General features: G+C 35.9%; 3 protein-coding genes across 3 annotated transcripts; 2 read left to right on the top strand and 1 right to left on the bottom strand.

Moving 5' to 3' along the window:
* Positions 1-244: 244 nt before the first annotated feature.
* On the bottom strand, positions 245-8,278 carry LOC117922099 (E3 ubiquitin-protein ligase ORTHRUS 2-like). Its single transcript, XM_034840123.1, has 9 exons — positions 7,624-8,278; positions 4,689-5,221; positions 4,175-4,300; positions 3,606-3,705; positions 3,444-3,505; positions 3,269-3,371; positions 2,436-2,568; positions 1,407-1,624; positions 245-1,240 (listed from the first exon to the last, which is right to left on the bottom strand). Exons 1-9 carry the CDS (start codon positions 8,125-8,127, stop codon positions 572-574), a joined length of 2,448 nt encoding a protein of 815 aa, XP_034696014.1. The 5' UTR covers positions 8,128-8,278; the 3' UTR covers positions 245-571.
* Positions 8,279-10,820: 2,542 nt separating this feature from the next.
* LOC117923948 (glycine--tRNA ligase, mitochondrial 1-like) lies at positions 10,821-16,446 on the top strand. The gene is made up of 9 exons (XM_034842463.1): positions 10,821-11,182; positions 12,748-13,130; positions 13,210-13,327; positions 13,811-14,005; positions 14,110-14,334; positions 14,843-14,902; positions 14,981-15,061; positions 15,176-15,581; positions 15,975-16,446. The coding sequence occupies exons 1-9, from the start codon at positions 10,880-10,882 to the stop codon at positions 16,205-16,207; spliced, it is 2,004 nt and encodes a 667-aa protein (XP_034698354.1). The 5' UTR covers positions 10,821-10,879; the 3' UTR covers positions 16,208-16,446.
* A 999-nt stretch (positions 16,447-17,445) lies between these two features.
* On the top strand, positions 17,446-22,087 carry LOC117913960 (cytochrome b-c1 complex subunit Rieske-4, mitochondrial-like). The gene is made up of 2 exons (XM_034829099.1): positions 17,446-17,704; positions 21,146-22,087. The coding sequence occupies exons 1-2, from the start codon at positions 17,530-17,532 to the stop codon at positions 21,787-21,789; spliced, it is 819 nt and encodes a 272-aa protein (XP_034684990.1). The 5' UTR covers positions 17,446-17,529; the 3' UTR covers positions 21,790-22,087.
* Positions 22,088-23,199: the final 1,112 nt, after the last annotated feature.

Here is a 23,199-nt window from a genome sequence, read left to right on the forward strand (position 1 = left end):
CAACGAGACACTATAATAAGGGAGTGTTTGCACATTAAGCCTTCAAGCATACCTTTTAAAACTATGATAAACATTGGAAGGAAATGTCACTGGCTAGTCAAAAAATGTCCGAGCAGTCTCAAATCCTCGGTTTAGAAGGAACATTTTTAAGGTTGGAAGTTAAGTCAACCCAGAACTTCAAGCCTAATGTACCAAGGAGCATCAGTCATGCCACCAAGATTATAGAACACTATACCAACAAAGATACAACTCAAAAATCGTGGAGGCATGAGTGTGAGTCAATGAAGCAAATTCTACTTTCTTAGAACAACAATGAAACACAGCATACAATACATTCAAAACATTTGCCCTATAGACATCATCTATATAGCCACCCAATGTTCTTAAGACTCAACAATGGGGCACTAGCTTAACACAAAAGATGAAAAAGTGAAAAAGAAGAGCTGTATAGCTTTGAAGAATATGTTGTTTCATGTAACCCCAAAAACGCCGATTAACCCCCCAAAAAGCCAAAAAAATCACAGCTCATATGACCAAAAAAGGAAAAGAAAACAAATTACCAGAGGATGCATCATTCAAAATCATCATCACTCTGAACTTGGAGTGTAATTGATGGCAAATCATTTGGAGCAGCAGCTGCCATTTTGGCCTTCATGCTTCTAGTCTTCACCCCATAACCCAGCGTTGATGCGGGGCTGTTGCTCACTCCATTAGGCTTCCTTCTCTTGTAATTTCGCTTTGGTGTGCTGTCAACTGGACTTGTTTGTAGCTCATTATTTTCAGGAGTCTCCCCTTTGACAGCATTAACTTCAGCATCGGCATTCAAAGTATCAGACTTCACTTCAGCATTACCATTCACACCATCTGACTTCTTGGGTAATACTTTCTTTTGCTTGTTACCCTTCTCGGGTTTGGTTTCAACCAAAGGATCAGATACATCCTTTTGGTAGTCCTCCTGAATTTCACAACTTTCATCACCAGTTTCCTTATCTGCAGCAACAGCATCAGGCTTCTCATCCATGCCATCAATCTCTTCAGAATCCTGCTTCTCATTCATGCCATCAGTCTCTTCAGAATCCTCCTGAATTTCACAACTCTCGCCAATTTCTTTATCACCAGTAATGGCATCAGGCTTTTCATCCATGCCATCGGTTCCTTCACTCGTCTCCTCAGCATCTTCCCCCGACTCCACAGTCCTGCGCTGGAGTGATACTATCACATCCATCAACTCTCTATTAACCTGTTGGATCAGCAAGTGTTGATAAATCATTCAATCCAACATACAAAGTCAATTCAAAAATATAAAAATGATGCCCATAACCAAATCCTATAATTCAGCCATGGGAGGTTGGGTGGGCATTGAATAAAGAAGACAGTATGATTCCTTCACATTTGGAAATACAGACCTGTGGATTTTGAAGGAAGTCAGAGATGTCATTGGGGCAAGAAGGGCATTTCATGACATTCTTTTGTGCTCGTAGCGTTCGTCTGCCTTCACACGTCCTCTGTCTCACAAAAGTTTGGCCAGAGAAGGCACCCTCCAGACAGGACTTACAAAAATTATGGGCACAGGGGGTCGTGAGTGGAAGAACCATTACATTCCGACACATAAGGCATCTGAATTCTGCAGATCGAGCACCCAAAGTTAGGACCCATTTCCTAAATATATCAGCACTTGGCCATTTTGGTCAAAGCTGTTGCAATAAAATGATTTTATTGTACAGAACAGCCCAGCTTTCAACGGTTGGAAGGTAAATGACTGAAAATTTTGGAAAACAATTTTCTGTTATTTACACCACAATCTTTTAACTTGAAGGACACATTTTGATTTTTTACAACACATTTGAAATGATTTGCAAGTATTATTTTGTGTAAAATATTTTGAGAAACAATCATAAACAAAGAGGATAAGTTGAAAAATTTTATATTATACAAAAAAAAAAAATTAAGTGGCGAAAAATTATTTTTTCATATTTAAATTCTTGAACAGATTTTTATTCCTAAAAACAATTAAGAATTACTATTAACAACTAATTTCAATAAAGTATTTTTGGCAACAATTTTAAAAATGGATTAAAAACACTTCCCAATGCTTTAGAATTTTTTTTTTTACAAAAATTAAATATTTATCAAACCTTCTTAAATCATTTTTAATAACAAGGAGAATCACTTGAAATGACCTTCAGAATAACCTGGTAGGTTATTTTTTTTATTTTTATTTTTTTCAAAAATCACTTTTCGGTAAATAATATATTTCCAAAAATACTATCAAAACATATTTTTTTACTTTATATCCAAACACAAATGACTTTTCACTCCAAAAAGAATTCATAATTTTAAGAACTGATGTCTAAAATGATGCTGCTAAAGTAGGTCTAAAGTGGGGGGTAAAATCGTGGGAAAGATTAAGAAAAAGGATCAGACGAAAACAATACCCTTTAGAAGCCTTTCCTTGGCAGACAAAATTTGTTTATGCCGCTGAATTTTCCTGACTACAGTTCCCCCACCATCCCCTTGTTTCCTGCTAGCTGGTGGAGGTTTCTTCCACATCCATCGACCTTCTGTCTCCTGAGAAACCATCATGACCATGTAAGACATCATAAGTTCAAACTCTAACCATGCAGCTCAAGCAAAAATTCTCGGATAAAAGAACAGTAAGGATTGAATCACACTAGCATCATGGATGACGATCATCTCATCTGCTTGGATTAAATTTTCTGGACAATGGCACTAGACAGATTTTTACTATCTTATTTATAGACATCAATATACTATAAAGCTCAAGGGATCAACAGAAAGCTGAGTTTCAGTTCAATAATATTTTTTAAAACATTTTTTTATTGTCCAGAACAGAAAATAATTTTTAATTTATTGAACACGTTTGACAAACTTTTGACATAAAAAAGTTTTTCAGAATTTGTTCTAAAATTAGATTGTTTCTATTGAAACAAATTTTAAGTGTTATAACTTGTTTTTTATAGGTGTTAGAGCAACAACTGAAAAGATGGAGAATACTTTGAAAGATTTTGCATTGTAAATCAGTGCATTATCCCTAAGAGCAAGGTCAAGAATACTGTTTTTCATATTTGGGTTTCTAAACAAAATTTTATTTCTGAAAACAATTAGAATGTTATAAGATAACTGTTTTTGAAATGTGACCAAGCACGCCCTAAGCTTTTATAATGTCATACTAGCAACAAAATCAAAAAGAAAAAAGGGGAAAAGAGAAAAAATATATGCTGTAAAGTCATTAATATTACTAGCTCACATCATAATCCCAAGATGGTGTTCCTTTCCTTTCACTTGTATCAGTTGCATTCTTTAACTCCTTGATAACAGGCAATGGTCTTGGACGGTCTCCATGGTCATCACTGCAGATCATTTGAAAGGAAAATGAGATAGTCTACAATTGAGAGACAGAGAGAGAGTGAGTGTGCACAAACCTTGTCCATGGGGCAGGATCATTGTCACATCGAACAAAAAGATATCTGCACACTCTGAAACCCTAATTCAATGAAACTTGATCAGATAACAAGTTCAGCAAGAAAACAGTCTAATTAGAGATCAAAAATGTATTTAATTGCTATCCCAAGCAATTATCCTACTTGTATTCCAACTTTTCGCCAACATTTCTCTATTCTGTAGATTCCATCATACCGCACTCCTGTTTCTGGGGCATAAGAAGAACGCTTTTCCTTGTGGGATCTGCCATTTAAATTGAGGCAAGCTTAGAGTGGAAAACAATGTTGAGATAGAAGTTCATTGAACAAACCATCCAGATAGTGATTAAGCCTGAACTACAAAGAATGAACACTAATGCATTCAACTCAACATGCTTGGCAATGATATTCCCCTGGATTATGCATTTGTTATTTCCAAGGTGACAATAGAGGCTTTAGGTAGCTATAGTACCAACTGGGACAGTAGTAATAGCATAATACATGATATTTAAAACTTAAAAAGATAATAATGATGGTCTAGCTGGCCAAATCTTTTGGGAACCTATTGCATCAGGGTAGATCAAGAGTAAGAGCTATTGAATTGTTCTTAACATTTCATAAACAAATAACAATTTTTAACTTGTGTGTATGTCTGTCTACATATGTATGTATTCATTTATAGGGTATGAGCTATATTTGCACATAGGATTCAGAGTTTTGGAGACATGGCTCACCTCACAACTCGAACAGGATACCCCTTGAGGCAACTTACTTTCAGTGCTTCATTTGACTTCTCAAACTTCTGATCAAATGACTGTTCTTTGTTTGTGCGTTTATTCCCACTAAGGTCTCTCCCACCACTGTCAGCAACCAATTTTGAATAAGTAAAAATGCCCAATGCAAGATGTAAGACAAGAAAACAGCGATTCTTGCGACTGATAAACCTACACAGATCATTTTGGGACTTTTGACAGGAAATATGTCAAGACAACTACATTGCATCAAAAGAATACAAACCCATGATAAATGCAGAAAAATATAGTTGGCGAAGAGTTAAACCCATGACAGTGCATCTCATACTCTATAGATTGATTGAAAAATGACATGAAAACTGGGAGTACCTACCACAATTTGATATCATATGATGAATCACATGAAAGCAATTTTTTTTTAAACAAGAAACAGGTTTAGCACCAAGAAATCCCATGCATCTAATGAGAATAGAGGATAAATTTATCCAGAACATACCTTCCAGTATAGAGGAACCACTCACCGTGATCCTCATCATCTTCATAGCCTCCAGAGAGTGCCACTGACTGGGCACCAACTTCTGACTGCCCAGCAATCCCTGCAACATGGGGAAGGTGGGCTCCCCATTGCCTGCACTCCAGCCTGTCCTCCCAGCTTTCACCAACCAGCACACCTTGATTTCTTTCCGGATCATTCTCTGCAAGAATTGGACCAAAATGATCGGGAGGGACAGTGACAAAGATCTTTCCACTACAAGCATTAGCCTTCCCAGCCTTCTTTGCCCGCTCAGTGGTGTATGCCTTGTCAGGTCGGTTCTGGTTGTGGACAAAATGGTAAACCTTTGATGTACCCACTGAGGTCATAGATTTTGACATCTTGGCCATTCTTATGGCAACGACAAGGGCAGAATTAATACGGGGTTGGCTTGCAACCTTGCGTGGGATTTCATTGCGGCAATTTGCACATGTGCGCTTTCCTTGCCCAATCCATTTCTCAAAGCATTTAAGGCAAAAGTTGTGACCACATGGTGTCTGAGAAAAACAAAATGGAAGCCAATTAAAAATGATATTCTAGCTATAATCTCCCCATATTGAACTTCCCAAGATCAATGCTTTGCTTGGGAACAGCATGTTCCACGAACAGGTTAAAATCATCAATATAATTTTTGAAGTATAGTAAAAGCTATCGCCATAAAATTCCAAACATGGGCCTCTAAGATAACATTAGTTGTTGCAGAAAAGAAGATGCTACAAAAAGAATAATTTTGAACTGAACACTAGACTAGAATAATTTATTTTGTTGGCTCTCATCATTCCCAAAGTAAGTCATGTGAACTCCATGACAAAAACCAGCAAACACCCATTATGGTACAGGATAGAAAACTCACCATAGAATTTTTTGATAGGTAAAAAACCCACTATAGAATTCAATTTGGATTTTAGCTCCATCAATGCTACCCTCTTAAGAACGTTAAATATAGTCACTCCAAAAAAATCATAGAACTTTATGGTGTAGTGGAGCTCCACAAACCCCAGTGTTTCTAACGAAGCAAATACAAATTAAAATATCTACTGTTTTATGCTAGGAACAACAAAACTCTCTTCAAGTCCTTACTTGTATAAATCATGGGTATAAACTAAGAAGGGATACATCCAATATTTCTATATAAGCCCAGAAATTATCCATCATACCTCCTCAGCCAATTTCAAAGCAAGTGTCTTGAGACTTAAGCCATCTGAACATAGCATGCCAAAAAAGTGGGGACAGAGACGGAGTTCATTGTTTGAGAAAGAGAGTGCCCACATGAACTAATACATTAGCCCCCAGCCCACAACATGCTCTTAATTGGATGTCATTTTGTATACGATTCTTTTCCCACTGGAGTAGGACTGATTTAGCATAATATGGAAATAAAGCCACAACAGAATCTGAAATTAATTTTTTTCAAGAACATGGTGGATTAAAATTAAAAAACAAACACCTAAGTGAGAAAATGAATCTGGTATCAATTAAGCGTAAATAAAGAAATTGTTTACAGATACATATTTTCACTCCAAACAATCTGAAGAGAGGCCGATAAAGGACAGAGTAATAGACCCTTCTCAGAAGGAACATTGCCACATGGTCAGATGATCACCTTATCCTAATATGGCATCACTGAAATTGTATTACCAAACTAAGTGAGTGGAGCAAACCAAAAATCAGCTGAAACAAAAAAGTTTCAACCAATTGATTCCACTTACTATGAGCTAATTCCCAAATTTCCATATCAGGAATTTTGTAAAGCTACATGATTGAAATAAAACAGCTCAAGCCATTTATTCAAGCCAACTTTTAAGTACACTTGATATAAACTCAGTAATTCATCACATATGGCTTGAATCAAGCCAACTTTAAGTATACTTGATATAACTCAGGAATTCATCATATAGCAAGCAGTCAACATTTTCTGGACAAAAAGCATATGATACCAAAATGATGTTGGGCCGTGCCAAAACAGACAATATAACAAAGCACTTTGACAGTATAGAATTTGTTGATACCATTAACAGTTAAAGAGATTGATTTTTTTTTTATAAGTATTAATCTAAAGAAAAATATTTTCTAAACAATTTCATTTTCAGTGGATGAAATCAGAAGGGCTGTGACTAGCTGGAATATGAAATGCCAAAAAAAATCAACAAATGATTGAAAAAGACCGTCAATTAAGTCTGTGTGGAAAATGAGGTTGTTTGGCTTTGAAGTCACCCAAAATGGGCAATGATTCACACAATTTGGCCACAAGTATTATCAAACACTGTTCCATTTTTCAATTCTCTACTGCCCTGAAAACGACAGCATTTTCCACCCACTACCCTTGCCCAAAAAAAAAAAAAATCCTAAGCATTGAATCGTTTTCCATCTTTTCCTCCTTTTAGGAAAAAACTCGGTGGCATAGAAAATTTTAAAGGAATCCATCGAACATCAATATCTAATATTATCTGCAGCGGAGATTCAAGATCAATGTGAAATTAACGATGCTGAGCGTTGTTAGAATACAAACGATATGATGACAAAATACTTCCCTGACTTCAGTTGATGAAATAAAGAATTATTTTCTTTTTCCCAGAAAAGAAACTAACAACCGAACTCCGCAATGTGGTAAACCAAAAATTCTTCGGATCTTCATTACTCGGAAACAAAAGTGGATTGACCTCGTGTAAACCATGTTTTTAAAATAGGCTTAGTAAAGTGGAAATTCCTTAATCTCACGCCCTAAATAGTTCAAAAAATTTAACAAACTTTTTGATTTCCGTCGTTTCGTGCATTTTCTCAGCATCCAAACAGAAAAACCAGACAAATAACAGTACTAAAACACTCACAGTAACATCAAATCCCCGTTTCAACTTTAAAATCAGAGCTTCTAAAAACAATAAAACACGGAGACACCTACCGTCACCGGTCTCTCCAGAAGCTGCATACAAACGGAACAGTTCAAACTCCCGTCGAGAATATCGAGAACATCCCTCCCACCATTCTTCCTCTTATTCGGGCTCCCCTCGTCCGGCGACGCCGATCGCACGGTTCCGCTCAACAGCTCCTGTCTCTTCTTCGCCTTCTCCTGCTCGGTCAACGACCCATCCGACTCGATCGCCCGAATCGCTGCAATCAAGTCACCGGATCCCTCCGATCCTCCAGCCGCAACCGCTGTCTCAGACACCTCCGGCGGATCCCGCTCACCGACCGCCGGAGAGCAGTCAGGACACTCCCACTGGAGAGCATCAGCAACCTGCCACTGGAGAGCATCCACTAGGGTTTCGGGACGGACCGAGAGGCACGTGACGTGCCAGGGCGTGGCACATGTTTTGCACGTGATAGACTCGTCGTCGGAGGGCTTCCTCCGACAGATCATGCAAACTCCGTCGCCGTCACACGGGAGGTCGCTACCGTGCGCCATGAGAACGAAGGACGAATGAGAATGCGAAGCAGCAGCTGCAGCAGCAGCAGCAGCAGTGAGTGTTATTATATCAAATCAATGAGGGCTGTTGGGGATTGTTTGGAACGCGATTTTTAAGATTATACCACGGGCGGGTTTTTGAAAATGGGAATTCGAGGTATGATTTTGAATTTTCCCTCTTCTTCTATCTACCTATAAATGGGAAAATGTTTCCCGATAATTCCGGGTTCGGGTTGGGACCCGCAAAAAAAAAATTCCCTTGTTTCAATACGATTAGACCACCACAAGGAAACAAAAAGCTTCAAGGGTGCTGTTTGTTTCCACTTCCCCGTAAAATTGTAGGTAAAATGTTTTCACTTTCTCTCTCTTATTTTTTTTTATTATAAAACAGAGACAGGTATGTAGCATGTAGTATTTTAAAAATATTTTAATTATTAAAAAATGTGTCGTAGTTTAATTTGAATTTTTTTTCCTTTTTTTTCTTTTTTCTTTTTTTTTTTACTTCATCCCACTACACCCCGAAATGCATAAAAAATGGAGAAATTTTGGTTCATGTGGCCCACTAAGCCGATTTCGTTGAAAAAGTGGGGTAGTTTGATGGATACCGTTTTTGGCAAGAACTATTGGTCGACCTATTTCCCATCTTATTATTTTGCATTAGATGACGCAATTTAATCCATCATGATATCTTTTTCTATGAAAACCAAGATATGTATACCTTTTAAGGCGGTGTTTACGCAATTTAAAAACTATTTATATAGAATATAAATCAAATAGTGTTATGAATTTTAAAAATAAAATTTTGTTTTCTAAAAACAAAACATCGTTTTTAAATTACACAATCGAAATAAACTTTTATTATTTAGTTAGAGAAAAACTTTAAAAGATATTTAAAAATAAATAATTATTTTAAAGTATCTAATTTTAGAATATGTTTACTAATATTATTGTCAATTTATTTTGTTCTTTTATTCTCATTCTATTTTTATATATTATTCAAATGAAAGCAAATAATCATTGGATCTTTATATTATTAAGTGTATTTAAATATAAAAATTTGAATCATCAAATTCAGTCCTATTTGATAATAAATGAAAATGAAATAAAATATTTGTTCTCGTTTATCATTCTCATATATCAAATATAACACTTTAAATCAAAAATACGATTCAATGTCACGAGCAATACATAATCATTTGAAACTTTTCTTAAGGGAGTTTTTTTTTTTTAAGAAAAAAACACAAGTTCCAAACAAATATTACTTTTGAGATAAATTGGTGATAGTAGAAATTATATTTAAGTTTTAGATCAACTATTTATTTTAAAATATTTTAAGAAATAACTAAAAATATAGTTAATATGTAATGACCAATTTCAAATACAATAAATATTGTTTGTTGTGAACTTGTTAATTTGCTAACATTTTAAATTATATTTATAAAATTGTTCATCTATAAAATATAAAATATATCACAGACACTTCAAATTCTGTGTAGTACGTAATTACAAAACCAAACATACATGGTTACATATACAATGCAAGTCATTAGAAATTCACAATCACCCCTATGAGATATAGACTAACACATTTCTTAAATACTCAAATTGTGATGATCATCACCTCACACTTATGTCAAAGCCAAACAAACTTCTACGTCGAGTTGAAAATCAACTTATAATACCATTTATAATAATATGTTATAAATCATACATTCTCATGTTATTAAAATAATAGTATATATATATATATATATAGTTTTAAGATTTTTTCCTTTATCCTGCTAAACTCTTTGTATGATATATAACCATTAATTATTTTCATTAATAATAAGGGTTTTTTTTTTATTGGGTATTCTAGTTTTGGAATAAAAAATAATTCTTGAAACTAACTTATAATTAGTTCAATACTTTTAAAAATAATTTACAAAAATTTATTTTTAAGAAGTATATAAATATATGTTGAAATGCAACCAAACACCCTATATTAGACTATCGCCACTTAAATTATTAATTTATAATTTAGGTGTTCATTGTCTTTAGCTATGTATCTCTAGAGGAGTCCAATACCTAATACATCCCGATGTCTACCGAGCCATTACGGGCCAACGTATTGGGCTGACATGGGCCACTTAAAAATTGTGTTTGGTTAGGTCGACCCATGCAAATCAAATAGGTGGCCTGACATGATCCACAAGCCCATGGGCTAATCATGCCATACTGATGGGTCGTGGCCCATGGGCCACTCACTTTATTATAAATTTTAATTTAATTTTTTAAAATGATTTTGTCTTTAAATGTTTTTCATTATCAAATAAAATTTATTTTTGTTACTTTAACTACCTATAATAATTTTATTTTTTATTTTTTATATTTATATTTATCAGGTTTATAATCTTAAAATTTATAAAAATATTAGTTTTTTTAATTTTTTTTAATAATAAAAAGTGATATTTAAAGGGTCAAGTGGGCCGGCACGATGGCATGGCGGGCTGTTTCCTTACGCCAGCACGACCCACTCCTTTGGGCCGTGTTGACCCTGCCCTCTCATTTGGGCCGTGCTGACCCGGCCCGGTCATTTGACGTGTCAGGCCCCAGGCTAAAATGGGCGGCCTGGCCATTGGACACCTCTCTGTGCCTCTTAGCCCACCATTCTTGCCTGGACTAGAGCACATACGATCGCCCCTAAGGCCTAAACCCACGAATTGCATATAAACCCTAGCAGCACACACATTCCGAGACCGTTGGACTTCGAATGCGTTGCTTCTATCCTGTCATATCTCCATCAAATCTCCGCTTCCTCTCCCGCTGCCGCCTGTTTAATGCGTCATCACCCAAACCTCAGGAGTCAGCGGCAACCCACGTCCTCCGACGTAACTCGCTGTCAATGAACGTCGCCGTCAACAGAGAGGCCTTCCGACAGGCCGTCGCCAACACTCTCGAGCGCCGACTCTTCTACATTCCTTCTTTCAAGATCTACCGCGGCGTCGCTGGACTTTACGACTACGGACCGCCGGGATGCGCCGTCAAGGCCAACGTCCTCGCTTTCTGGCGTCAGGTATGCAGCGGCAGTGTCGGAGATCGATTCGCAGTTTCTAACTGATCTAACCCATATTTCGTTTACAAATTGGGACTGTGAATCTTAATTTGAATTGCAATTGCTAAGAATTTTATGCCGTGTTGAAGCTGAAATTAGTTAAGAATTCATCACGTATCTGTTACAAATAATCTAGAGTGTTAGATGATTGTAACAATGAATTATTTGTTGCACTTTTTGGGGAATGCAGATTGGGTTTTCAAGTAGTGTATATTGTTAATGCCATTAAGGGCCTGTTTTATGTTCTAAAGAACAAAAAATACCGATGTACAAAAAACTACGTTGTCTGAAATTTGAGGCGTTTTTGTAGAGTGTTCTGAGAAATAATAGAAAATATCGTGAATATTTTGGGAATTTCTGAATTGTATAACTAGCTGAGAAGAATGTTTTTCTTATTTGTGTTTCCAAATAAAATTTCGTTCCTGAAAACAATCAAGGACTGTTTTGAAGTACCGTTCAAAAAAACTATTGTTTGAGAATCACTTAAAAAAAAACATTGCCAAACATGCCCTAAGTTTGTTTGTTGTTCATACAATAAAAGTAAATGTAAATCCAAATTGGGACTTGGGTTGTTCTACTATTAGTGTATTCCATTGAAATTGGAACCCAAAATGCTCAGTAACTTGTAGTTAACGAGAATGGTTGTACACAAGCATGCACATTTGTATGGGCACCGTATATTTCCCACTTCATGAATTTTTACCAATTGTAGACAATTTGTAGATGAGCATGCTATTTGTTTTTCACCATTCCGTCTTGAGAAGAATGAGTTGGTTTTTACCCACTTTCAAAACTAAATTCTATTTTCTCTCGTTAGAGCAAATGTGCAAGATTATTTTTTATCTGTATTTCTTTAGATGATGTTTTGTTATCAGAAAGTATTAAGGAAATAAAAAAATGTGAAAAAAATAATTTTTTATTGTTTGGTTTTACTATGGAAAATACTAAAAAAAGTCAAATATAATTAAAATTAATAAAAAATTTATATATTTTTAAATTATTTAATCTTTATATAAAAGAGTTAAATGAGTTGAAGTAGGGTATAAAAATAATTTATTAACTTTAAATCTATTTTTTATTTTCCTTCAATTTTTATGTCCTTCTACTCTTCCTCTTTATTTTCTTTCCCCCTCAGTTTACCTCAAACTTTTCGGGATCCAAACATAGCCTTCTCTTTATTTTCTTCCCCCCTCATTTTACCTCCAACTTTTCAGGAACCAAACATAGCCTTAGGGAAAAGATGAAAAAAAAAAAAAAAAAGTTTTGGCCTTGTTTGTTTGTAAATATGTAGTTTGGTTACTCATATAATACCATTACAATTCAAAATTGGACCTCAGATTGCCCAATCACTTGTTTGTTCCTTTCGAATGAACTCAAAAAATCCTAGTGAAAAAACTGATTTAACAAGGGTGGATAGGTAGATGCATGCACATTTATACGAATGCTGGCATATGTAGTGCATGAATATATAAAATTCAATACAATTCCTTTGAATGTATTGTTGATCCACTCTATTCTTTTTCCAGCATTTTGTTCTTGAGGAGAACATGTTGGAAGTTGACTGCCCTTGTGTAACGCCTGAAGTTGTTCTGAAGGCTTCAGGGCATGTTGATAAATTTACCGACCTTATGGTTAAGGATGAGAAAACTGGAACATGTTACCGAGCTGATCATTTGGTCAAGGATTTCTGTAATGAGAAGCTTCAGAATGACAATACCATGACTGCAGATAAGGCTGCAGAACTGAGACACGTGCTTGCAGTGTTGGATGATCTCTCTGCTGAGGAGCTTGGTGCAAGGATCAAGGAGTATGGCATTACTGCACCTGAAACAAAGAGCCCGCTCTCTGATCCTTATCCTTTCAACTTAATGTTTCAAACATCAATAGGCCCTTCTGGCTTGATCCCTGGGTAAGGATTTAATTTCTATTGCTTCAGTTGTATTCAATTTAGTATAGGCATGCCAATTTCTTTTGCTCATCTGATGCAGGTATATGCGCCCTGAAACAGCTCAAGGAATATTTGTAAATTTTAAGGACTTGTACTATTATAATGGCAGCAAGCTTCCCTTTGCTGCAGCTCAAATCGGTCAGGCTTTCAGAAATGAGGTCTGAAAATTTTCCCTTAGAACTGTAAAATGTGTTAACGAGTGCTTTTATGTGGATGCTCTCTCATACCCTTTGTGAATTGGACTGGGCACATCATTTGGAAGTAATGTTAGTGTCCGTTTGGATATACTTTCTATTTTCTGTTTTTAAAACCATATAATAGTAATAACTTTTATAAAAGATACAAGAACTCTTAAAAGTTTACATTAATTACATAATAGTTTTTAAAACTATTTAAAAAAATCGGGGTATTAAAATTTTTTTACTACCTCAAATTTTAAAATCTTTGAAATTACTTTTTAAATATATAAGGCAAATCAATACTTTCTGTATAAAAAAAGGAAATGTATCCAAACAGACGCCTAATTATTGATTTTTTTATTTTTTGGTTCTTTTTGGTCTTGGTTTACTTATAATTTGGAGGGCTATCTCCTTAGCCGAAATGCACACATTAAATCTGATAATGATTTCCTTAAAGTTCAGATATCTCCCCGCCAAGGCCTTTTGAGAGTTCGCGAGTTCACATTGGCAGAGATTGAGCACTTTGTTGATCCTGAAGACAAATCTCACCCCAAATATTCTGAAGTTGTGGATTTGGAATTCTTGATGTTCCCGAGGGAGGAGCAGACATCTGGACAGTCAGCAAGGACAATCCAACTTGGTGAAGCTGTTTCAACGGTTGGTTCGAATTCTATTTAGATTGACCTTTATTTGTTTTGTTTGTACAAACCAACTGCTCCGCCTTTGCATATGTGATAATATGATGGTTCAATGCTGATTAGGGAATTGTCAACAATGAGACACTTGCCTACTTCATTGGGAGAGTATACCTATTCCTAACACGTCTTGGCATAGACAAGGACAGGTTACGTTTCAGACAGCACCTTGCAAATGAAATGGCCCACTATGCTGCAGATTGTTGGGATGCTGAGATTGAGTGTTCTTATGGTTGGATTGAGTGTGTTGGTATTGCGGATAGATCTGCCTATGATTTGCGTGCTCATTCAGTAAGTTTACAGTTTATCTTGTGTTTTTTTGTGGCATTAGTTCATGGTCATAGACTCATATGTGGAAAAATTCAAGTTTTCTTCATTTCCTGTAAGGATATTAGGTACTGTTAAATTGGTCTTGTTTTCATGTAGTTAAGCATGCTTCTTTGGATCTTATGCATCATCACTATCAATTTAAAGGAGGATGATTATCTTTATCATTGCATTGTGAACTAATTATTGTGGAAAGAATCTGATGTGGTATTATGGAAGTTTGATGGTCTCGACTAAATTTTGGCTGCTATACTATCTATAAGTAAAGAAATACGACTTAATACCCAAAAAGGGTACTGCCAGGTTGAGTGAATTCCATGACAGAGGCCTATTGTAATTCCAGCCTTCCTTCGCCTTTCAGGGCCTATCCCAAAGAGAATCCAGTACTTCTTGGTCTAAAAATATATCAGCTTTACTACAGATAAAGAAATGTTAAGTACTCATGCTGTATGTAAATTTTGTTAAATGGCAGGAAAAAAGTGGTGTTGATCTTGTGGCTCATGAAAAATTCTCAGAACCTAGAGAAGTGGAGGTAATGCTTTATGCCAACATCATAGCAGTAGTTCTATAGACACGATTGCATGGCTTGATGTTTGGTGTGTGATTCCAGAAATTGGTTATAGCTACAGTAAAGAAGGAACTGGGTCTTGCTTTCAGGGGTAATCAAAAGATGGTGGTTGAAGCTTTGGAGGTAAAAAATGGATAGTTTTTTCTTGGCCCTTTCGTACACTTCTTGTAGTAGAAGTTATTCATATGGCTTCCCGGGCTTTCATCACTTCAATTTATCCTTCCCCCCTTTTGTTAGGCAATGGATGAAAAAGAAGCTTTGGAAATGAAGGCCACTTTGGAGTCCAAAGGAGAGGCAGAGTTCAATGTCTGCACACTTGGAAAAAATGTAACTATTAAGAAGAACATGGTCACAATTTCAAAGGAGAAAAAGAAAGAACACCAGAGGGTTTTCACCCCTTCAGTAATAGAGCCATCTTTTGGTATTGGGCGGATAATTTATTGTCTCTTTGAGCACTGTTTCTACACAAGACCAAGCAAAGCTGGGGATGAACAGTTAAATGTGTTCGCTTTCCCCCCTCTTGTGGCACCTATCAAATGCTCAGTTTTCCCATTAATTCAGGACAAAAAGTACGATGCAGTTGCCAAACTCATTTCCAAGTCATTGACTGTTGCCGGTATCTCGCATAAGATTGACATTTCAGGTACACAACTGAAGAGCTCTACCTTCTATTCATTGCTTTCCAATTTAAAATGTCCAACGGTCCAACAAGTACTTATTTGGCTTGTATGCCTGCATAAATGCTTGTTTTTACATATTTTCATGCATTTTTGTCCTTCCCCATCCTGATCCTCCCTGGCATATGCATATGTCAATCAAAGTTCATGAGCCCAACTCAGCAAAGCACCTGCAAATTACTTATTCCACTAAGAATTGCAGTTATCTGGGCATTGTCTTCTTTAATCCTGTGTTCTGGGTGAAAAGCGGAATAGAATTGCTTCATTTTGATGAGACTTCTCCTAAATGCCCTCTCTGTCTTGTTGGATTCATATATATAATTAACTGTTTCACTAAATATATGAATAACATTTTTCAGGGGCCACGATTGGGAAACGATATGCAAGAACCGATGAACTTGGTATACCCTTTGCAATCACCGTTGATTCAACATCATCGGTTACAATTCGGGAGAGGGACAGCAAGGATCAAATTCGTGTTAATGTTAAAGAGGTAGTTTCAGTTGTGAAGGACGTAACCGATGGACAGAGCTCCTGGGCAGATGCGAAGGGGAGATTCCCAGCCCATTCTTCAGTGTCTGCAGATGCTTAAATCTCTTGCTAAATCAATAAACAGCACAATAGAACCGTGTTGCATCAAAATAACACAGCAGCTCTAGATCAGAACTGCTGAATGATAGAAAATTTTATTTATTTTATTTTATTTTTCCTCTTTGTAATTGGATGATTTATTTTTCCAAGCTGGGATTTTTCTGCATTAAGCAGCCTAGCCAAAGGACAAACATGAATTTGGAAATTTTAAAGGTGAATTTTACAGGCTTATGTTCTCAGTCTGATTATCTACTTTGCTCTTAAAGTTTGTAAAAATTATATTATGTGGAGGAGGGTAAACGGTCAAGTTAAGGGTGTATGGAAATAGAGATGAGTGTGGAAGAGAGAAACCAAAATTATCATGTGAGGCAAACAGTCAAGCGTGCGAGGATGTAGAAATGTCCATGGAAATGGAATCGAGGTGAATGAAGATTTTAAAAATATGCATATATAACAAAATTTAAGGGTCTATTCCGCGATATTTTCTAAAATTTATTTTTAAATTTTTTAAAATTCTTTAACTTGAAAATAGTTTTTAAAAATAAATTTTTAAAGACATAATAAAATGAGTTTATGTTTTCTTTTTCTTTTTTAAAATTTATGAAAATAATTCATATTCTTTTTCTAAAAATTATTATTTATTTTAATTTATTTTTAAAAATTATTTTCAAGAATAATAATCAAATAATGTTAAAATATTTTAAAAACAGAAAAATTGTTTTTAAATCAGTAAGCCAAACCGGCTCTAAAATTTTAGAGAGTTATCTTAAATGATTTTTGTGCTATATCTTTATTGATTTTTATTTGAAGATTTTATTTTGTTATAATTTAAAAGAGCTTTTATGAGAGTTATTTCCAAATATATAGTAAGGCATTAGGAATTAAAATTTTTTCAATAAGAAAAGTATGAAAATAGTTAAAATTTGTATAAGGACATTTTTATGTTGATATTTTCAACTTTATAAATCTTATAAAATTATAAGATTTATCAAATATGTACAAAAATTATTACAATGTTTGAAATGTCTAGGCATTTAGATGGAAATTTTTTGTTAAAATAAATAGAAGGGGATGCCGAAACTCAAAAGAGACCCATGAGAGAAAATATGAAGCGACGTCGTTTAACGTCGGAGAAGATTCGGGCTTCGAGGCCCATTTGCCACCCGAGTTCGCAAACGACGGAATATAAAACGGCGTCGTTTAGCGAGTACGAGACCTTCAAAACGCCTAAGGCAGCGGGCAACCTTTCTTTTCTCTGTGCTCTCTGTTTTCTCTCTCTCCTATTTTCGAGGACCAAGTCTCTGTGAAAACCTAGCTAGAGCGATGTTGAGAGTAGCAGGGAGGAGGCTCTCCTCTCTTTCACGCTGGTCGCCGTCGTCCGCTCCGGCGAGCTCAGCCCTTCTCTCCAGAATCCAGCCATCCAATGGCAGTGATGGCTCCTCCAGATCCATCTCCTCTCCTCATCTCTTTAATTCCGAATTTCGAGATCTAATCAGAGGTCAGCTCCTACTTTTTCTCTTCACTTCAGATTTAGGGTTTCCTTTGTTTTGATGTCGCTCCGTTTGGTTGCCGAGAAAAGTCGGCGAAAAATAAGTGAAAGAAAAATCGAATCTTAATACTCTTGGTTATTTATTTAGGTATTTGATGTCGCTCTGTTTGGTTGCCGATAAAAGTCAGAGAAAGATAAGCAAAAAAAATCGAATCTTTTCCTTCATTTCTTTTTGTTTGATTTAACGGAAACCAAACAGACAACAAGGGATTTTACCTTTTCTGCTAAAATACGATGGGGATAAATCTTCGTTTTGGTATGTATTTGATGTGATTGGAAAATTTTCTTTTATGATCACCATGTTTCAATTTTTTAATTTCTTTTCATATGGTTTCTTAGGCGTTTCCTTTTTCCCTTTCATAAAATAATATGGGACAGAAGCTTCTTTGGTATGGGTTTCCATGTGATCGAAACATTCTATTATAATGGTGGTGTTTTTTGGCATGCTGTAGTGGGTTAATGTAATCTTTGACAATGATTTGAACTATTCCATTGAGTTTTAGTGTGACTTTTAAATCAACTTTGTAGGTATTCATGAATATATTGAGCTTTTGGAATCATGTGTTCTAGGCCATAAACAATTTCAATACCGCTTCTTTGTATTTCTGTTGCAATTCAAAGATTGAGGACCCAGAAGGGAAATCTTCTTGTTACTGGCGTAGCTCAGATAGATTTTTCCAATACTGAATGGTTCAATTGAATTGATCTTTTGTTTTTTTCTATTTATTGTTTATTTTGCTTCATAATTTTCCAGTGTTCTGAGAAAGGTTTACACAAGTTTAGTAGGCTAGCAGGATACTGTTTCAAATGTCTATTTAGTTTAATGTTAGATGCTGGTAACTGGATCTTTTTTGTTTCTTTGTTGGTGAAAATATCCATTTAGAAGCTATTCTACCAACTAAAACTCATCAAACATTGTATGTAATTAACTGCTACCTCAGGTATGGGGAAAAATTGTACCATAAATCGATTTGTTTGTGCTCCATTTGGTCCCAAAAAAAATTGGGGGAAGTACTAGAGAATGCTGAAAATTAATTACAAGAGACTGTTTTGGTATTTTTCTTTCCTGCCCAATGATATATCTAAAACTTTCTGGGTGAATCGTTAAAATAGAGTCTATCTTTCAAATAAAGACCTTCTATGCTTGCTGCCTCGCCAAGACAAAGTGGAATTCTTATACCTGGGGGAGTGGGATTTTTGTTTTGTTTTGAAATTATCAAATGGTCTGGCATCTTTTGTTGCATATGAAACAACTTACAGAAATATTGTTCTTATTTTGGTTGTTCTGAAAGTGAGTTGTTGGAGTTAAAACATGTTAGCTGATGCATTATTGTGCATACGTCTAGGGTGTGCTTAATGGGACATGATTGCATTAACTGGTTATTCGAGCTACGTTATTGAATTCTAGAGAGCAAGCAATAATAAAAGTTGGAGTCATTTTCCAGATGTAGATTAGTTATACGATTCACTTGGCTTTTTTCCCTTTTCAATCATGGAATATGGCTGACCTTGGAAGAGGCCTTTCCTTATCCTCTCCTGAGTAACTGAGCTTTTCTGATGAGATAGTAGTTGAGAAGTAAACTTAGTACATTGAGTTATAAGGTGTTGTTGCCTATCAAAATAATAATAATTATAATAATAATAATAAGAATAATAAAAATAATAATAATAAGAATAATAATTATTATTGTTATTGTAAGGAGGTATTGTTTTCATTAATTGTTTGGACATCTTTTAAAGGATGCTTTTTGAACATTATAGATTGTTGATTGGTTCAAAGTTTTTTTTTCTCTGCTTGGCTAAAATTCCCAATTTGTTGGGGCTAAATATCTTCCTTCTAATTAGTGTTATCAAAAGCAAAAGGCGATGTTAAGCTAATAAGACTCCTTTTAGCCTAAGGTGAAAGGTGAAAAACAAGATGATGACCTGATTATAATAAGGTAATAAAAAATATACATATATTTACCTATTCAATACTTAACCAATATAAGTGTTGTCTTCAATAGTCAATACTATTTATTTTTCATCCCTTATAATGTCTTATAAAATTAACAAAATAGTAATAATTATTCAAAGTGTTAAATATTATACCTTACATTATAAGAAACATCATATTCGAGATATTCATCCTGTTTAAGTGGATGTTCTAATTTTTCAGACATCTAAAAATCATAATAGAAGACAAAATAAGAGAATGAACACTTTAGAAAGGTTTTGGGTATCATCATAGTCATCATTGAAATTAAAATTGCTATCACTTCCATCAAGACTAGATTGATAGTCTTCCATCTCATTATCTCTATAATTGATAATGTAATATTTCATCTTATATTTTGTTTAATCCAATGTTAGATTGAATGAAGTTATAATCTAAGTATATTTGAACTTTAACTCATGGTCAAAGGCGACCGTCTCCATGCCTTGTGCCTTATCCTAAGGTGATCGCCTAGGCATTGCCTCTTTGAAGCAGCCTTGCCTAGGCCTTTAAGAGGCTACTTTCATCTGCCCCACCTAGCCTAATGGCCTAGGCAACCCAAGTGATCGCCTTTAATAATATTGCTTCTAATTATAATTATAAGAAGGTATTGTTTTCATTAATTGTTTGGACATCTTTTAAAGGATTCGTTTTGAACATTATAGGTTGTTGATTGGTTCAGAGTTTTTTCTCTGCTTCTCTAAAATTCCCAATCAGTTGGGGCTAAATATATTCCTTCGAATCTTACTCAAGTTCTTATAGTCAGAAAGAAAAAATTGTAAATGGGCCATTTCAGACTGAAAATAGAGTGGCTTGTGAGGTGTTTTCTGCATTATAATAAATAAGTGAATAAATCGTCTTGCAAGGAAGCCCTGCTAGACTAGCCTTAAATTAATGACAGATATAAGAAAGGGGCTCTTCTGTTTGAGGAGTTTGTTCTCGCATCTGCCTGACTGACAGCTATATGGAAGGAGTATTGGGAGTTTTGCTTGTGGGTGGACATCATTTCTTGTTACTTGTGGACTGGAAGCTTGAGAAGAATGTTCTTCTCACATTTGTTTGTCATGGATTCTTAAGAATGCACATTGAAACACCCCTTAAAAATGGATCCTCAAAGGCTAAGGGACTTGTATTGCAAAGAGAATAAAAAAAGTTCAGAAGGGACTTTGTCTCAATAAATGGTTAAGTATTTTTTTGTTCACAAGCTAGCCACTTTTTCTTTTCTTTGTTTCTTTCATTGTCATTATAAAAATTTCCATGACAAGAAATGATGCTAGTGGAGTGGCTAGTATTTGCTACCCCGATCAGTTTATAAATGATGGAATAAACTTGATGTCCTTTTATGTTTTTCTTTAACATGTTATTCAGTTCAGTACATGACAGTGGTTCTCCATATGGTTGGTTACCTTGTCCAGGATTTTCTTCCGAGTCCCTTGCTCCAAGCCATGACTTGGGTATGATCTCAGACCTCCCACCTACTGTGGCAGCTCTGAAGAATCCCACTTCGAAAATTGTGTATGATGAGCACAACCATGAGCGATTTCCCCCTGGCGACCCCAGCAAGCGTGCATTTGCCTACTTTGTATTGACTGGTGGGAGGTTTATTTATGCCTCATTGATCCGTCTCCTGGTGCTTAAGTTTGTTCTGAGCATGTCTGCTAGCAAAGATGTTCTTGCACTTGCCTCTATCGAGGTTGATCTCTCCAGCATTGAGCCTGGGAGCACTGTTACTGTCAAGTGGCGAGGGAAGCCAGTATTCATTAGGCGTCGGACTGAAGATGACATCAAGTTGGCTAATAGCGTTGATGTTGGGTCCCTTCGTGATCCACAGGAGGATGCAGTCAGGGTCAAGGACCCGGAATGGCTCATTGTTATTGGGGTCTGCACCCACTTGGGCTGCATCCCCTTGCCAAATGCTGGTGATTTTGGTGGTTGGTTTTGTCCATGCCATGGCTCCCACTACGATGTCTCTGGCAGGATCCGCAAAGGGCCAGCACCCTACAATCTTGAGGTACCCACTTACAGCTTCTTGGAGGAGAACAAGTTAATGATTGGCTGAGAATCGATGGAGGAGTAATATTATAGGGGCAGTGCTGCTATAGCAGGACATCTCGTTTGATATTTGTTTCCTTTAAACAAAGGGAAGCCATGAGTTATTTGCAGATTTATTTTATTTTTCTCTGGTTTCAATCACTTACGCTCTACATAAATTGGACAGTGCATCTACTGCCAATTCTGGACAGTGCTCTGCCATCCTGAATAAATACAATTGCCATTTATTTAAGCGCATTTAGTTTAACTTGTACTTGAAACCTATTGTGTTAAAAAGTATTTTTCTGACTGAATGTTTCTTTTTCTGCATTTGAAATTTGTGATGCCTAATCTCAACTGAAAGACTGTTCAATTTTACTCTGATGCTTTATACCGAGGCTCGCCTTGTGCTGCTGGCCTGTGTGGCAATTCAGGAGCCAGAGTTAGGTTCCCATCAGTTTCTATGCTTGAGGTTCTCTTAGCAATATGAAGTTCTGGGTTCCAGCTGACTGCCATATTAGCATGTCTGTTTGGTTGTTAGATATCCAACTTCTTCAACTGCCATGAGATGATGCAGGTTGCTAAGCTAAAATGAAGAAAGGAGAGGCCGTCACCAATTTACTACTTACTTCGATGCCAGGTTGCCCGCTGCTATGTGATGTTCAAGAAGATACCTTGGACCACAGGATGCCTCGATTGTTTGGAAGGTAAGAGCTGGTTTCGTGTTCTAGCTTGTCTAAGAGCTCAATTTGCCTCCATCATTTGTTGATCGACTTAAGCTTTTCTCAAGTTTGCTTCTGCCATTTTTGAAGGGTTTGGTGGGCTCTTTATGGCTCACAGTCACTTCCCTTCTCTGTCATTTACCAAAAAACTGATCCCATTAGTGATTGGTGGTTGAGGCATATTCTCGAAATGCCGGTCTGTGGCATTACGGGTATGATTCGTTAATTTGCCGAGTTGTGCACAATGAGTAGACAAAAGTTGATTTATTTTACTCCTATCCTTCTAGTTACATCATTTAAATGTTGAAGTTCAGGATGAAGATGTGGTATTCATTATTAAAGGATGCTACTGCAGATTGTCGAAGTCCACCTTTCGAACTTGAAGCCCTATTCTACATAAACGACTTACTCTCAAAGTCTCACTTAGACTTCTTCCTATACATTACATGGACTAGTCCCTCTCCACTAAAATCTCAAAAATACACTAACCTCCTTGCAAGCCCTGCCCTTTTTAACACAAGGGAGTCTGTTTGGTAATATTTTCTATTTTGAGAGCAACTCTTAGAAGGGGTTTTCAATTGCTTTTAAATTTATGTTTAACAACTTAAATGTAAAAAAAAAAAATCAATTATTTTACACAAAACTGTATAAAAAACACTTCAAAGCATCTTAAATATGTTTTCAAAAACATGTATTTAGAACAAATTCTTAAAAAA

The sequence above is a fragment of the Vitis riparia genome, chromosome 1, assembly GCF_004353265.1.
Source record: "Vitis riparia cultivar Riparia Gloire de Montpellier isolate 1030 chromosome 1, EGFV_Vit.rip_1.0, whole genome shotgun sequence".
Taxonomy (NCBI): Eukaryota; Viridiplantae; Streptophyta; class Magnoliopsida; order Vitales; family Vitaceae; genus Vitis; species Vitis riparia.